The 18709-nt window shown below is 36.6% G+C and overlaps 1 protein-coding gene across 4 annotated transcripts in view; it reads right to left on the bottom strand.

Moving 5' to 3' along the window:
• Ercc6 (ERCC excision repair 6, chromatin remodeling factor) overlaps positions 1-18709 on the bottom strand; it is an 81467-nt gene that overhangs the window by 25180 nt on the left and 37578 nt on the right. For 3 of the 4 annotated variants that reach the window (XM_071611277.1, XM_071611278.1, XM_027947932.2), the window contains 3 exons: positions 12733-12868; positions 3037-3207; positions 2386-2562 (listed from right to left, as the gene is read on the bottom strand). In XM_071611277.1, the coding sequence (XP_071467378.1) occupies positions 2386-2562; positions 3037-3207; positions 12733-12868 (484 nt within the window). The remainder of the gene's footprint in view (positions 1-2385; positions 2563-3036; positions 3208-12732; positions 12869-18709) is intronic. The other variant, XM_071611279.1, reaches the window with a different exon arrangement.

The following is an 18709-nucleotide window of genomic DNA, read 5'->3' as shown; positions in this document are numbered from 1 at the left end:
TGGAAGCTTATGGCTTCCAGAGCCCTCTCGTCATGTTAGCCCACAGCCTGACACAATAATTACCAATGAACAATCTTTTATTCTTAGGACTCAATAGCACATGGCAACCCTATTCTAACACAAAAAGAAGCAAATTAAAAACACTAGAAAGGGAAAAGGAGTCCTCTTTTATCTGCACTTTTACTTTGCATGGTTTCAGAATCAGAGGTTAACTGTAGTCCAAAAATATTAAATGGAATATCACAAAAGACAGGACATAGAGTTGGATACTCTTGATTTCAGGTATCCACCAGATGCCTTAGAACACAAGCCTTGCAGATGATGAGGGGCGGGGGAGGACAACTACTACACAAACTCCTGAATCAAAGACTTCAAGGAAGAAAGATTGTACTTACATGTTCTCAAAATGTCTCTCCACAAAAGACTAATTCCAAAGCAAAAGTATAACTTCAGAGTTTAGAAATCAAGCCAAAACTTTATCAAGCAGTCACCAATGATGGGACAAACGAACAGCTGGTGTCGCCAAGTAGAATGCACTGAGAAAGACAGATCACTCCTGCAATATTTCTGCCAAAAATGTATAATCTGATCCAAATATGAAGGAACAAAAGAGAAACCCAAACTTAGGTATAGTCTAGAAAAATAATAGGTCTATAGTTTTAAAAACTGTCCAGGTCATGAAAGGCAAAAGAAAGATTAGAGAAACTTTTCCAGATTAACAGAGAGAGACTAAAGAGACATGGAAGCTATGAGAACAATTGGCAGAATATGAATGACAATAGATTAGGTAACACAACTGTATCAATGCTAAATTGCCTCCTATAATTATGTAAGCAACTGCCCTTATTTTTAGGAAACACACTGAAGGATTGAAAGAAAGTGGCATTATACTGCAACTTACTCAGAAGTTTCAGAAAAAAAAATAGCATTAATCTGTGGATATCTATTTGAGGAGATGGAAAGATGATAAGTAAATGTAGTAAAATGTTAGAAAAAGCTAATAATCAGTAAATCTGGATGAAGGGTACATGCGAGTTTGTTTTTACAATTCTTGCCACATTTCATTCAATTCGAAATGATTTAAAATGGCAAGTTAAAAGGGAAAAAAAATGGTTTAACTGAAGGATAGCAGGGGTTGAGAGGAAGAAGAGAGCCCTTGCAAAAGTTAAGTAAAAAATCATTCGATCTTAAAGTGTAAAGGTATTAAAGATAAAGGTACTGATGTAAAGGTATTAAAATGGTCTAAAATTCTTTTTCTAGTTAAATATTTCAAAACATGTGAGCAACTCTTTTGATGGAAGACTTTATTCCTGGCCCAGGCATGCCCCCACAGTTGCACCCTCCACCTGAGAAGGGCTGTGCAGAAACCTTGCCTCCCTTTAAGGCTGGAGCCTGCCCCCAAAGGCCACAAATTTTCGTCAGGTTAGCTTTAGCTCCTAAGGTTCCTACCTATGACAACCCCCGTCCCACCATTTCCTTTATTCTATTAGTCTCTACATTTTGCTTGAAGTATAAGCACCACCTGGGTCTCTTTGTTCCTCATGGTCTTTCTCAGACTACCAGCCAAGTTCATGTCCTCACTGTCCTTACTACCAAAAGTCCCCAAAGGTCCCTCAGTTCCAGCCTCTCTCCTCATGACCTTACTGCAGCCTGAGCAATCCCTGAGAACCACCATCTTCCAGCAGCCTGCTCAGACACCTTCCTGTTGTCCCTGAGCACCACTGCCTCCTTTTCTGGGCCCCAGTTCCAGCATCCACAACTTCCTACTACCTTCCACCAAATAAACATCTCCAGTCCAACCAAGCAAGTCTCTTCATTGTTCTAGCCATGAAGTGTGGCTATACTCTAGCTGCTGCCTCATTGAGAAGGCACTCATTCTCCATGGCCTATTACCCAGAACTGGGATAAGGGACATATCATTTCCCCTAACAATCCAATCCGATCTGTCCTGGTGTCCCCTTTCTTAAGTCTTTCACTATTTCATAAGATGTACTACCCAATTTGCACTAAATTATATGCTGAACTGATTTGCTCTCACTTCATGATTTCTCACTGTTCTTGTGATCACACATAGTATCATTTTTTAATTTATCTGACAGAAAAAACCCAGGAACAACCAACCCAAAATTTTCATTTCTGTTCTGCAAAGAAAAGTTTAATTTTAGGTAGTTCCTCTAAGTAAATATTTTACACGATTTTTAAAAAAGTTTATCTGGAAAAGTATATCAAGCAGAAATAATTATCTGATTTTTATCAGATACCAATTTATAAGCCTGGCCATTTCCCTTACATTCTGAATGACTTGGCTACAAAATACAAAATACAATATTAGTAACAACATTTTAATACTAAGATGCCAAAGTTGTCACCTGCCTACTACATTACCTGTACTGGAGAAGCATTGGAATATCCCCCCATGGTGATGGGGACAGAGAACTGCTCCATAAACACAGGCAATGTGCCTAACTTCCCCGGGAAGACAAAATCAAAGAGGGACCAGAGCTCCCGGAGGTTATTCTGCATCGGTGAGCCAGACAAGATGATCCGATGAGGTGTGCGAAACTAGTTTGGGAAATAAAGCACCTTCTTAATAAATTCGCCTTTTAACAGATGATGGATATCACTGCCCCCAAACACTCCCATGTAATACCATTATTTAACACATTTTACCCATTTTAATTCTTATATCATTTTCGTCCTCCTCAAAACATTTTATGCAATTATAATTCTTTAATTACATATAGATGAAAAATGGGGGAATTTTTTTCTTATATCATGCTGAATAATATAGGTTAGAGTAGGATTTGGTTACATTCTAACAACTGATCCTTATAAGAGACACTAAGTAATGTGAACAATCAGAGTTTTAAAAGACAATTAAGGGTGAGCATACAGAATTTTCTACATTTAGGTAAAATGTATATTTTTAATTTCTTAAGCATAAGGAATTAATTAATGTGTTATTAAAAGCAGAAAGCCTATTCTAAATTAAATACTACTGCCAACCTATAAACTCCTTGTTATGAGAGGTCATACCTGCTTGCAAGCAAGTGTGACAGCAGCATTTGGATTTCGAATTTTGTGTCCTTCATCCAAGATCACATAGTGCCAGTCATGCTTGCTAATATCATCTTGCATCAGACGAATGTAGGAATAAGAAGTTATCAAAATTCCATGACAATGAGCAATATCTCGAATTAGTTTCTCCTAAAATCATAATAAAATAGGAAGGCCCATTTTAAAAAGGAAGTAAAATACAGTGAACATGACTTAAAGTGACACCCTTTCAATCATGACACAATTTAGGGCACTTTATAAAAATGTATAAACATAATACACACATCCTAAATAGTACCTTTTCAGCAGTAAAAGTGTATTTTACATTTGTTTAATCTGTAAGGCAGTAAACACTGACTAATAAAGCTATTGGTGGTAGGGAATGGGGAGCTCTCAAAAAGAAAGATAAGAGTAAGTTATAATACGTTAAGCCCTCAATTTTCATTCTTCTTTGTCTCCACCCTTGTTAAACTTAAAATAACAAGGTGAATGGAAAATGATTAATTGTTTTAAAATAAAGAAAGAAAATGAAAGAAACTTCATGGGGATAAGGAAGTCAAATTTAGAACTTCTAACCATATATAACATGAATTCCAGGAGACTAGAGTGAAAAGGATATAAACAGGAAAAAACTTAATACACTGAGGAGAGATGTAAGTCTAAAGAAAAAAAAAAATCCCAGAATGTCAGGTAGAAACACTGAAAAGGCACATCCTTCTGGATGTCGGAATTCTAAAAAGAGAAATAAAAGAAAGAGAATGCCATGGCTTCTGACCAAAACAAAACAGAGAAAGAGAAGATTCCTTTCAGAGAAGAAAGACCTCCTGCACTGGGCATTTCTTTCTATAACACTAAATATGTCAAAAAGCAAAGGAAAAAAATCTTTATGTAGTTCTCAGGGGAGAGGAGAAGTGGAGACCCTGGAATTCTGCATCAATCCAACAAGCAGCTATGCTTGATGAAAAAAATTTTTAAATTCCAGCTTCAGATAGGCAAAGATTCAGAATATAGGCCAACCAGAGGCTGGCTAGATACACAGTGTGCTGAATTCAGAAGCTGAGAGGTGTGCACAGATAGGCAGATGCTGCCCTCTGGGAAGAGCTAAAGCAACACTCTCTACCCTATATGTTCTCGAGACAGCATGCTCCTAGCAATTCGCTGAGTGAGGACAGAGCAACCACCACTAACCCCATTTTATATATGCAGAAACTGTGGCTTGGGTTTAGTAACCAATATACCACGTCACAAAGATGGGAGTGGTAAAGTCAGAATTCCAAAGCAGAAGGTCGTCCATTCCAAAGCTGGAACTATTAAGTATTAAGCTGTACTACCTCTTACTATACTACAAAGAAAAACTTTAAAAGGGAAAATAAAGCATGACTACATAATAAAGAATTCCATTAATATGTACACTAATAACGCACCAATAAATTTTTTAAAAATTTAAAATGGGGAAATGTAATATACATACTTACGTATCTTAAAATAAATTATTAGAACATAATAGTCTAAATATTAAACACTTTCAAATATAAATGAAACTGTTAACAAATGATCTAAAATATAAAACATATTTTAAATTATACTATAATCCCTGCTTAGCTTAATATAACTTGGAGTAAAATTGGTGGAAAATAAAAGTGGATTATAAACCACACCCTATCCACAGGCAAAATGAAACACAGAATAGATACTGTACTAAGTCTTAACTGTGAGAGAAAAATATGTTAAACTACACTTGTCAAAAATTTAAGCCTATTACTGACTAATGGTTGCTGACTCTATATAAACACTAGAAAAGATAAAGGATATAGAACTATTAGACCACTATAGGGGGAAAAGTATTAAAAATAGAAAAAAAAAAAAAAACAGAAAATGTAAGAAACAGAAAACAAGCTAGTAAGTTGCAGATTAAAGATATACCAGAGGTCACCACGATGGCAGATTATTAACAGCAAGACTTTCCCTGGAGTAAGGCAAAACTCTAGCCTTGAGTTTAAAGGAGACCCAAACCAGGCCCACAATGAAAGCTGAAACAGAATTAATCAAAGATACACTGAGAACTGCAAACAAAAAAGGGTAGTTTTAGCAAAATGAACATGAGATAAACAAGTGAACAGAAACAAGAGGGATGTTTTAAATTTTAAAGGGAGTAAAATACTAAGAAGCAGCATTCACCTTTACCTGTCAAAAAACACAGCAACAAACACAAAAGCAAAGCCCTGAGAACCACAACCTGTCCTGAGGCCTGACCACAGCTTCTGAGAAAAGAATGTTTAAAGGAAACAGTTTTAAAAATTGGTACACAAAGGCTTTCAGTGCCACCAAGAAGCTCCCTTCATAGCTATCAACAGAGCCTTAGCCTGCACAAAGAATACCTGGTCTCCCCCTTCAACATTTCCCTTTTCTCTTCACTCTTCCCTCCCCCTTCCTCTACTGGTCTTCCATCTATTTATTTATTTACTTTTAACTGGTGCCTTATAATTATACATAAAAGTGAGTTGATTCATTGTGATATATTCATACATGCACATGGCATAATTTGGTCAATTTCATTCCATAGTTCCTACTCTTTGCCTCCAAAAAAAAAGGAATCAAAAATACCCATTCTTTACAAATATGCTACTCAGAAAGGTTAAAATCTGAAAAAGTAAAAAAATTTAAAAAGCCGAGATCAATATGTATAATCAACCCAATAAATTAAAAAGAGAAAAGACAGAATAAAAAAAGAAAAAAGAAAAAAAAATCACAGGAAAAAAACCTGGCAGAACTGATGAGGAGAAAAAAAAAAAAAAACTCTCTGAAAAGACCAAACCAATTTCTGAAAACTCAGCCAGAAGAACAGACTCATTCTCATTGTACAGCTTTAGAAATTCTCTACATTCTAACCAATGTAGAGAATACAAAAATGTTAACCAATACCACGTGCCAAAAAAATCTGAACATTTTGACATAAGACAATAGTTACAAAAAAATTACCCTAATGAAAATGGACCCAAGAAAAATTAGACCAACTGAGCAGAATAATACTGAAGAACTTGAAAAAGATGTATGCTCTTCTATAAGTGACACAGGAATAGAACTAGCTATAGAACTGTTCCCAAATACAGAAAAAGAATGCATTTCAAATCCTTATTACAAGGCTAGCAAAACCCAGTCTCCAAAACTGACAGATGTGTTCATACCTCCAAATCAAAAATTTATTACTTTAAAGCCCAGCAATACATTAACCTAATAAGGCTTATCATAAGGAATATCAGAATAGCTAAATATTGGAAAGTCTAATATCATCAAGCAATTAAAACCATTTCATACAAACTATATAGAATTCAAAATATTTTAAAAAATGGTAATTTTACTAATATCATCTCCAAGAACTAGGATTAAAATGCTTTTTAATTCAACAGAGCATAAAAGAGTGCAAAGAGCACAAAAAATTTTGAAGAAATAAAACAGAGAAGAATTATCTTCTCATGTGTCATAACACACTCCACATTTAAAGAGTTAATAAAATTGTTTTGGAGATTCAAAACAATACCTGGGACCTTTAAAAAGGTTCGACAAGTGAGAACTGTATTATTATAACCACTCTTTTCCATCATCCCATTCACAAAGTTCAACCTCTGTATAGTACTATAATGAAGGTCACACCTGTTTTAACCATGTTCTAATTTTTATCTTAGGAAAATGAAGCAGTAAATGTCTCGGGTGCACAGCCTTGCAAACATGTACAGGCTTGCCCAGGACTCACCTTCATCCCACTCACTGGACTACACTGATACTGCCTTGGCTGCCGATGCCCAGTGTAGAAAAATGTTGACCAGAGAAACAGGCTGCACATCTAGTACCTCAACTGGCCAGTTCCATAACTTTGAGAAGCCAGCTGATTTCTATAGCTCTTCCACATCTAATTTTTTTTACTGAGATTGTAGGCAGGCAGCTCCCCTCTGAGTCTATCACTATCTTCCCCTCCAAGAGAGCAGGGGCTGCGAGAAGCCATACCAGCAAGTGGGGTAAGGCAATAGCAAATTGAGCCATGGGACTATGCCCAAGTCCACTCTAGGAACAAGCCATGTGCACTCAGATAGTGAGAGGAAACAACTTCGGCTATCTGGGGCTTGAAAGAAAGTGGAAGTTAAATTACCACTCATATTTGTAAAATGTCCACTGTGTATAGCCAAACCTGAAAATATGGGTCTACTTGCTCATGGCTCCTGGAACTCTTGTTGGATGCACAGACCAGCCATGGCCATCCCATTAACATTCAAGAAATACAATCCCAGAGTGAGTTCTGGACACCACTCTGTGTAGCTGGGAGCTTTACCCTAGTTAAATAAATGGGATGCCAAGCTTCAAATGTACACTAATGGAGCAATGAGTAGTTTCTTTTGCTTATTTAAGAATCAAAGTTTATTTGGAATATTCTGTAATGCTGGCTACAGAAATACAGAATTCCTACTGTGTTCAAAGAGATGCACAATTAACAAGAATTAAGAAAATGCTTTTATAAAAAGAGTAAGTTGTGCAAAATGTCTCCATTGCAAAAATAATCTCCACTTAGCCACTTACACCTCACACTATTTGTTTTCACCTGATTCAATCTCAGAATTCTATAACTGCCTCGACTGGAGTTTCAATAATGGTGAATTGTTGAATATTATGGACGTCTCTATCCAAACACTTAAGACAAATCATCTCGGGCGGTTTCAAATTAAAAGCTTGTAAAATATGTAACCTCTCCTAGTTTTTGCAATTAATAGGGTACATCTGCAATTAGCCTGACTTACTGAATGCAGTGCTGTTGTCATTAAAAGATGTCTGTGGAAATGCTGCTGTTATTATGGAGGCTCAGGAGACCAATCCCTCCTAGAGGGCAAACAGTGGACTGGTAGAAAACAACAGCCATAAATCACACTGTCAGGCAGCGGGGAGAGCGAGTGAAGCACAGGCACATGAAGGCCATTCACGGTAAACACAGCACGGCAGCTTCCCAGGCAGGATTTACTGCACCTGTAATTAATTAAAATTTCCTTCAAGCTAAATCTTTAATAAACAAGGATTTGTGCTGACAATGAAGAAAAAAGGACCCCAGCAACATAATTTTACAATAAAACTTATGGAACAAGCCTAGCATCTATCATTTCTTATATCAGGTGTATATACTGACTCTGAAGTTAATAGAAATTATATCACTTTGTGTTATAATTGTGTACATGGAATGGGTCTGAAATATTTAGGATGCTTGAGAGAACTGGTGGTTCCCTTTTCATTTTTACTTGTTAAGGTTTTTTTCCTGACCCCCCTTCAGCTTTTTAAAAAGCCTTTTTTTTTTTTTTTTTTTTTGCTCTAGTATCTCAGGAAAGGGGAGTTTTTAAAAAATCCATGATGGCAATTTCATCAGATGGCAAATTTTTTTGTGAGGTTTGCTTTTTAATCACTTCCCAATTTTGTACTTCCCTCCCCAAAATTCAACACTCTATTTGGGATCAAATGTATCTGGATGTGAGAAAAACAGATCTAGAAGCTGAATGACCATAAACCTTTCTGATAAAGCAGTTAATGAACTTTCTATCTAGAATACATATCACATCAATCAGCAATGCATCTTTCAGAATTTTTCCTCAACCACTAAAATGAAGAGGCCTGGGCTGTGCTTTCTGACAAGAACAACAAATACTTAAGTAACTTTATATATCAAGGACCACACTGAGCTTTTTATGCATACATGTTAATCCAAGCAATCCTCACTAATCTATAAAAAAATTCTCATTTTATAGGACATCAAACTAGGCTCAGAGAAGCTAAGTGACTTGCCTGAGGTCACAAAGGCATAAAATGGCAGATCCAAGATTCAAACCCAGGTGCGGTAACTACCAAACCTATGCAATTAAAACTATGCCATTGTTGTTTTTCCCACTCCTATGACTGTAAATAGCACAAACTGATCAAAACAAGGCAAAACTCTCTGAATAATCTAAAACAGTCCACAGAATTACTGGATCCTACACAGTAGAAAAAGGTAGGAAAGATAAAGAGATAATTATTTCAGGATATAAACAATTTCTCATTATCCATATTCCGACAAATCTAAAAAAATTCTCAATCATTAAATAAGCTTTACAACATAGTGCTAACGATGCCACCACCCACTGGGAGTTATGTGCTAAGTCTCACAAGACTGCCTTCTTTCATTATCTTTTCATATATCCTCTTTTCTTTCCCCAAGAAAACAGTTGGATTTTCAAGTTTAGTTATCATATCCATTTTTAGAGCCCTAACAATATCAAAACACCTGAAATGTGGCATTTATACTTGTTCAACAAATAAATATTAATCAATTCACACAATTTTTTTCTGTGCTAGAAAAAAAGAGATCACAAGTCATGATGGGAAAATCTTAGACTCCTATTCAATGAGATTTCAAGTGACCATCAAAGGAGACTCAGAAGTCTGAAATCTTCCTTATCAGACATGACCATTTGGTTCAAACTGATAGATGCATATTTTTATATAGTTATTGGGTGTGCACTTGACAATTCTTTTTTTTTTTTTTTTTTTTTTGCACTTGACAATGCTAAATCATGCTGCCAATCAAAGAGACTTTTAACAAAGATAATATAGGATTAAGTGGTAAGAGTAATGAGAAGCTAAAAAAAAAATTTAGGGAAGAAGAATGATAGATGTTCACTATTTAGAAATTGTTCAATCACCTGTTTTCCAAAAGAAAAAAATCTTCAAATTTTTATGTTACACCAGCTACAAATAGGTATTAGGAAAATAATGATACTCCTTTTGAATTATAAGGAAAACAACTGTCATTATTAGTGTTTCAAATATTTCTAAAGAGAAATTCTTTCCTTTCCCCTATTTAGTCCAGTATTGCATGTCCCTATGCCAAAGTGTCACTACTGAATTCAGATAGGAGAGCCAGTGGGTATAGAACCCTCAACCACAAGAAAAAGAAATCTCAGCTGATAAGGAAGGAAAGGAAGTCAGACATTAAATGCTGGCTTAGGGGACAGACCAGCATTGACAGAATATTTGAAATGTGAAAGAGAGACACAGACTTTATTGCAGTCTAACACATATTTGTAAGCTACCAGGTGTGCATGGAGTAGTGACCAAGATATGCACACACAGATAGGAAAGGAAGGAGCAGAAGGATCAACTATCATTTTAGTACTTGAATTCAGAAAGCAAAGTCACAATCTTGGAAATGACCCTAACCAGGCCTATGCAAAGGAACAATTAACACATTCTCAATGTGACACTACCACAAATAATAAACTGATATTGACATTAATAATAAATAACAAACTGTGTTTTTAAGTCAAGAATACAGTCTGAAAGATAAAAGGTATATCTTTTCAATCTTTGCATAGCAGCTTAATCTTCAGAAATCTTAGGTACTTTATAATAGGAAAGGAATAGTAGAAAATTAAGAGTAAAAAGACACAGTAACTGTAATACTGCATTTCCTCAAAAGTAAAAAGTTTCAAGCTCAAGTCCTTGTAAACTGGAAAGCACTGACAAAAAGAGAAACCACCATCCATTTGTCTCTGGGTGTAAATCCACCTCAGAAGGTGGAACTATTCTAACCCAAAGTAAAATATCTAGGCTTTAAGTTTTTGCCCTCTATCAGAGTTAAGGAATCAAGTTTTCCCAGCAAAGTTCAATGTCAATTTGCTGTCAAAACAGCAAGTTCAATATCAATTCTCTTTCCACTAATGAGTCAATGTAGGTGATTTACAGGAAGGTAGTTCTTCAGGTTATAATTACAGAGGGACTGTAGGTAAGCACAATCCAGGTGAAAGTTTGAAGTACATGTACTTTGCTAACCCAAAAGAAAATAAAAGGATAAAGAAGAAACATATGAAAAAATTTGCCTTTATAAGACAAAGATTTACTAATGAATCCTGCTACAGAATTTTATAGCACAAAACATTAAGGATGTCAACAGATAATGGAAATGAAAACAAGAATCATTAAGTTTTGAATGGGTGATAACAGGATAGTTGTAACAAGTGAAAGTCTGGCTAGCAAACAACTTAAACTTAGTATTTTCACTTTCTTTTAAAACACAGCATTTACTCACTGTCATTAATTATCTTAACTCTATTTTCCATTATCTTTTAAATCATGGTCAAAATCTGTTGATTTAACAGTAACAGCTAGTATAAACAAGATTCCACCTCACCTTATTCAGTTACCAAATCAGGTATTCTTGATTAATTTCTATCAAAAGTTCTGCTCATATATGATTGTGAACATATAAGAATTTAAAGGGAAATGGGAAAAATTAGGGAGCCACTGGAGTTCGTCAGTCAGTGAGCCAAACGTCCATGGCCCTTACAGCTGGCACTGCTTTCCTAGGGTGAAGGAGAGCTCACTTGAGAAGAGTTCAGAAGATTCAGAAAAGGCAGAATTCATTAAAAAAAACAAAACAAAACAAAAAAAAAAAACCTCCCACTTCTTATCAGTAATGTAACTGGCAAAACCAACAGTGAAACCGATTATTATTTATTCAGCAAATGCTTATAGGGCAACTGGAATGCAAAATGAGACACAGTGTTATCTATTGAGTTCACAGTTTAGATAGTGAGAAGGAAGGGAAAAAAAGCATAGCACAATGTTTCTATAATGCTAGCCATAGGAGCAGAGATAAACCCCCTTTTTGATAATGCAGCTAGTAACAGAACTACAAATAAGGGAGGAAATACAACTCTCAATACATGATGATACAGGATTCAGAAAACAAAAAGTAACAAACTAAAAAAGAATACTTGTAAAAATCGCAAATTGTCAAGCTGCTTTTATTCATCAAAAACATGTTGTAAAAGCACATTAACAGGAGCTGGGGTTGTGGTTCAGTGGTAGAGAGCTCACCTGGCACATGTGAGGTTCTGGGTTCAATCCTCAGTACCACAAAAATTAATAAATAAAATAAAGATATTGTGTCCAACTACAACTAAAAAAAGTATATTAAAAATAAGCACATTAAGAAATGGATTTACCAATTAAGGTCAAATATCCCTTATCCAAAATGCTTATTTCAGATTTAGAAATTTTTCAGATTTGAGAATGTCTGCATATACATGAGATATCTGGTGGTTGAGACCCAAGTCTAAACACAAAATTAATTTGTTTCATATACACCTTATACACATAGTCTGATGTAATTTTATACAATATTTTTAGTCCACCTACATTTTTACTGCATCCTGTCACATGAAGTCAGGTGTGAATTTTCCAGTTTTGATGTTATATTGGTGCTCAAAAAGCTTCACATTTTGAAGCATCTCAGATATCGGATTAGGAATGTTAAACCTGTATTCACTTTCCTAAAACTGTTTAAAGCTGATAACTCTCCAGTGAGCCATCATTTAAGTCACCTGTTATGATCCTGCACATAATATCAGGCTTATGGTACTAGTTTGTGCTGATTTGTGTTTTGCTGGACAACATACATATCCCGGCATCACTACAGATGTTAGAACAATAAGTACATATTCATAATCACTGAGTTTTACATTGTCAGTAATTATAAAATAATTTTAAATGCTTGAAAGATACAGGAATATATATTTGAGAAATACATGGTTCAAAGAAAAACCAAATATGTAATGGAGGGCTTTAAAACAAAACAAAAAAAGTACTGAAGTATTATAGCATTACCTTTTTGTGGGAGTAGGAGCCAGTTTCATGTAGAACTGCCACTCTGAATGGAGGCCACCATGTGTGGAATTCTTTGACCCACTGATGCATCACTGTGGTTGGACAGACAAGTATAGTGGGACCCAACCCTTCGAACCTGCACCCAAATGTCCAAGAAGAAAACACAACCATGAAAGCCAGCATATAGAGTGATCTACTGCTAAAGACAAAAACCCTTAACAGTACAAAAAAGAAAATGCAAGCTGTGGAAGTTTCATGATATTAAAAACTCAGTGAGGTTATAACTTAGTAAGTAAAATCTGAGTCCAACAATCATTAGTGGATGCAGGAATTAAGAGAAAACACCAAATAATATTAAAAGTTAACATCTATAGTAAAGGAAAGCTGAACAATATTACATAACAAAAATACTTTTCTCTTCCTTTCTATTCCACATTAGTGAAATTATATAAGTGAACACAATAGCATCTTAAATTTGGAGCTTTACACCTACCAAAATTTTTAACCCACAGAATTTCAATATATCTTCACCATCCTGGGACAAGCAGGACAGAACTAGTGGCTTGGAAGGCTGGTGTGCCCAGAGCAACATCACCACCAGGAAACGGAGAACTGCTTTGAAGTGAGTCTATTACTTGCTATGGCCTGCTCTCAGTCCACCATGCTGCCTGCTTCTCCATATGGCAACACCTGGAGAAGCAGCCAGTGACTGTTCTCCCCAGGAAAGGCTATATGGTAGACTGTATACTGATACCACTGTGTGGAAAGCAGCTGAGCAGCACAGGACAAGCAAGAGCCTTATGAGCAGTCACCCAGGGGCCCAGCAATCCCAATACAAACAGTTTGTACCAGAACACACACTTTAGTGTTATTTATACTACAGAAAAAGCAGAGGCAACCTAAAAGTTCAAAAAGAAAGTGTTGAATGAACTATCTCATGTCTTTTGCACAGCGCAGGTCAGTAGTTAGGAACGCTGCCTTGGGTCTGAACCTCAGCTCTACTTGCACTAAGTTGTCATCTTGGGCACATTAATTAACCTTTCTGAACCTCACTTATCTTCAGATGGGACCAATGACAGTACTGATCTTATAAGGTTACTATAAAGATTAAATCAGTTAACATGTGCTTAGAACAGGGTCAAACAGTAAATACTATAAGAGTTTGTTAAGACAGAATATCATATAACCATTAAAATAGTTTTTGAAGAATGTTTAATAACCTGGAAATGTTCATAATAAATTCTTACAAAACAAAATCATTTATGGAATCACCCCAATTTTTTGACATACAGGTAGCCAGGAGACTGGTGGTGGCCACTATGTCAATGTCCTCCTCTTCTCTCTCCTTCCTAGCAGAACTACAGTTTGGGTAAATGCCAATCCCCCCACATACACACACACACCTCCCACAGACATGTTCTCTATGAAGCTGGAATTCTGTTCCTCTAAAGCCATTCAATGCACAGTACATCCCAGCAACTCTCCCAGGTCCACAGAACTGGCCTAGTATGACTGTCCAATTTAGGGAGGAAGGACTTACATAAACTCCAGGTTGGGGGAGACTTTTCTCTCTCAGTTTATCCTGCTACATGTACAGCCAAATAGCAGGTGGCCAAGTACTAGTTAATGCTTGAAGTACAAGTTAAAACCAACCACATCAATTTCATGCACACCAGGGTCCACACTCAGCTCAAGCTCCAAGAGGCTGATCAAGGCCCCAGGCCCTGGATGCCACCTGGCCTGACTCCCTCTCATCTGAAACAGTCACATCTTAAACTGCCCTATCCCTCCCCTCCCTCTTTCTGCCTGTGTGAAGCAAAATGCACTTGAATTACTCCACAGTACACAAATTCCTCTGAGATATCCCTAATCCCCACAGCTTCAACTCTATCTGTGCACCCAGGATGCCAAGACTGGGTCTCCAGCCAGATTTCTTTCCTTAATTCTAAACTATCCTGCACTAGATATCTAATTGCTGATGCGTATGTCCCCACTGCAGCATACATCAAAAGTCCCCTTCACCCCAGTTTCCCTGTCCAGTGGACAAAGAACATCCATTCTCCAGGGCCTATTCTGAAGACCAGGCCTTATCCCTTAACCAGCCTTCTTGTACTCCAGCAGAAGCAACCAAACTCCCAATATTTCCACCTCCTAAATTCCTCTCCAAGTTCTCATGTCCCTCACTCCATACTGTCATAGTTCTATATACTGTCACAGTTCTAGCCACCATCATCTTTCATCTGAGTTATGGCACCTTCCAACATGATCCTTTCTCAGAGCAAAATCTGAATGTCTCATACCCCCAGTTCAAAGCCTCCAATGGCTGCCACTGCTTGTGGGACAGTGCACACCTAGGTCTAGCCTGTAAGACCATGAGAATCTCATCTCTACTCACTCTTACAGCCTCACCTCTCTCACTGCCATGACCCTAATACCTGCCCACATGGCCAGCACCTTGCCAGCCTGAACTGTCCTCAGTTCCTACAAAGCACATTCTGCTGACCTTTCAACCCTCACTTGCTTTTTACCCTCCTCTTCCTCCCAGCTATCTTCTACTCATCTCAAGACCTCAGTTTCCTCCATAGAGACTTCCCTGTCTCGTTCTCTCCAGACATGTTGAGGACCCTTCCTTAGAGCACCTATGCTAGTTAGGACCCCACTGTAATCCTTTCGTAATAGTGTTACCCTTCCTGAGCTTCTTGAGACTATGAATAACCTCTTCTTCAAATGATCTCAAATTGGCATTATTACATGAAAACACTTTTTAAATACTGGAAGAAAATATGGTCAAAGTATTCAGAGATTACTTCCAAGTTGGGGGATCATGATTGATTTTTGACTCCTGAACAGAAATTTTTTTTATAAATAGAGTAAACCACACGGTGCTTAAAATATTCAACATCATCTTCTACGCAAATGAAAACTGGTGGTTCTAACAGAAAAATGAGATTTTGGGCCAAGCCCTAACTTTAAGGAGGCTTACCCTATACTCCAACATGACAAAATGCCTCTGTCTGCTTATGAATACTCCCACCTCCTGCTATGCATGGTTACTGCCCCTGGCTCTCAGAGTCAGAGCAGAAGAAGCCAGAGGTCACAATAGACTCAACACTTCCAAGAGAATGTCCTCAGACTATCCAAGCTGAGATCTTCACCAATGGCAGGGCCCTGACAGATGCCCCTCAAGCTCCCTGGGGAGAATGGGACTCTGCCCTGGCCCCTGGCCCCTTCCAAAACAGCATTCCTTTTTAAAAGGATTAAAAGCACAAGCTTCTTTATATCCTCCAAGGGTCATAAAAGAGAATTATCATCAATATGCACTTAGCAGGGATTAGGGAACAACCAATCAAGGGCTGTTTAAAATATTTAAAAACAAGCTCACATTCAAATAAGCATGAATTCATACATATGGCTTTTTAGGTTGTATACCATTTTTTTTTTTCTCTTTATAACACACCTTCTGCAAACTGCTACACTGATGACTCACACTTTTTCATTTAAGGCAACTATTTTCTTCTGCTTTACATCTATCTGACATTATTATACCCTTTAATTTCTGCCATTCTCCCCACCTCCCTCATTAAAATAGGGAGATTTTCACACTGAGTTGAAATCTCAGAGCTGAGGCAGATTGTTCCTGGACCACAGAATGGGCAATCAAACCCATTAACAATCACAACAACTGAACCACCCTTTCCAACCTCAATATCAATGAGATGAGCCTAAGAAATGGCTAAATGTACTAGAGTGATTAGCATCAATTACCAAACAGACTCCAGTTCCTTTTATCTTTCATCATCATTGATTACCTAATGAATTTGGTACATCAACAGCTTCATGGTCAAATATTTAAATCATAAGGTTGGAAACCTGCTAGTCATAGCCAGGAATTACAAAGTACAATAAAAAGCTTATTAACTTTTTTGGATGTTCATTCTTAATTAGAAATTAACTAAATGATAACCAAGACATTAAAGTACTAAAGTTTGAAAGGTAAATAATTGTATTTCCTCTCCATCATAACATTCAGGGGCCCATCATTATAATAAAAATGGCAAGGTGAAAAGAATGCAATTTATCCATTATAAACCAGAAATAAAACAACTGGTTTAGATTTTTATTAACCACATGTAATGTTTTTCCCTCTTCTAAAAACAAACAGGCATACAATACGCATTTTAAAAACACCTAACAACAAACCAAATTTCTTTTACTATGAAGTTTCTTGGTATCACACAACTTTTCATGTTCCAGTGTTCATGAACCTTAAAATTGCAACACTAAGACCATCTCAAATTTGGCCCCCAACATCTTCTGCTGCAAGAATTCAGAAAAAAATGTACATAGCCAATGAAGCAATGCCAGCTCATGCATAACTTCATTTGACCTCAAGGGCTGATGATTTTTCTTTAGGACACAAGCAAAGAGGAGGACTCTTAAGTTCACCTAGTTTCAGGAGAGGTCATGTTTTAAAACTGTTAGGGAAATGTTAACCAATTTGCCTGGGCATGTGAAGTGGAAGGGAACCAAGCTCCTCAGTACACCTCTATATGTAAAGACCCTAGTTGTTTGGCTGATATATTACAGCATTCTCAGAAGCCACTTCCACCAATACTATTTTAATAAAGATGATCTGGGCACTAGTCCAATATGCTGCACTATTTCATTATGAAGAAGAGGTTATGGGCATTGATAGTTAATTGATTACAGATGATGCTCATTATTAGTCCTGACTTCCACTCCTAGTAGGATTGTCACCACTCAAGAGAACATGTTTTAATTTTTAGATTAAAACAACACTGCAGGGATAACTTTAGGATTCCTAGGCCCAGAATACTAGACTCCATACAAATTTCATAACAGGAAAGGAAGGGAAGGGAAGGAAAGCGGTGGGAAATTAGAAAATCCCAAAAATCATTTAAGGAAAGACAATCCTACAAACCATCTGGGGCAACTTGGGACATTCTAGTTACCTAAACAACAGAAACAAAACAAAAAACCAACAGAGAGGACAATCAAAGAACTTATCTGTGGGCTGGGAACATAGCTCAGTTGGTAGAATGCTTGCCTCACATGAACAAGGCCCTGGGTTCAATTCCCAGCATCACCAAAAAAAAAAAAAAAAAGGTGGGGGGCTAATTTAAACAAAATCATTTTTTAAATGCTAAACTAATGACAGTCATAAATAAGAAAACCCTATATGCCCATTTTCAACTTTGATTTTTCCCTTGGGTTGAAATGTTTTTACATATTTCCAGACAAAACATAACAGAATTTTAACATTTGAGAAAATCCTCTGCTTCAATACAACTTCCTTATAATGACATTGACAAAATATGTAGCATTTAAAACTCTCTAAATAGTTTTCCCTCCTCTTACATCCATATAAATACAATAGGAACTTCCAATTTTTAAAAAAATTTCAAACATTCTTCACAAGAAGTACTGATCTGCTAACTGAATGAAAGAACAAAAAATAAAAGCAAAATGCCAAACTCTGAAGACTAAAAATAACTTTACTCAATAGCTCACAGTCGGTATTTGACTCTCTATTAAACATTTCTCTGCTGATACACTGAAGTGAAGGACAGTAACTTTCTGTAATTGCTGATTTCAGGCACACAGACACTGTTTTAAAGGCATTTCCAAATCATATGTTGGGAGTACCTGAGATTCCTAGGTCACAACCATCTCTCACTCATTAGATAAGTCTACCAAAACATAGGAGCTCTTGGATTATCTGGGTTCAAGATTAAACATCTTATATAACTTACCTGAAATATTTTTACTAATACAGACTTCCATAAAGCCCATTTACAACTTAAATATGGAAATGTACTCAAGTCCTTTACTTCAAGATCAGGTATTTCAGTCCTACCATACTGAACAATAAAATACATATTATTTTAGAATACTAAAGTTTATTCACATTTTTAAGGACAATAAAAATTAAAATCTACACAGTCTTTTTGGCCTT

The sequence above is a fragment of the Marmota flaviventris genome, chromosome 4, assembly GCF_047511675.1.
Source record: "Marmota flaviventris isolate mMarFla1 chromosome 4, mMarFla1.hap1, whole genome shotgun sequence".
Lineage (NCBI taxonomy): Eukaryota > Metazoa > Chordata > Mammalia > Rodentia > Sciuridae > Marmota > Marmota flaviventris.
This window is presented reverse-complemented; position numbering and strand designations above follow the sequence as displayed.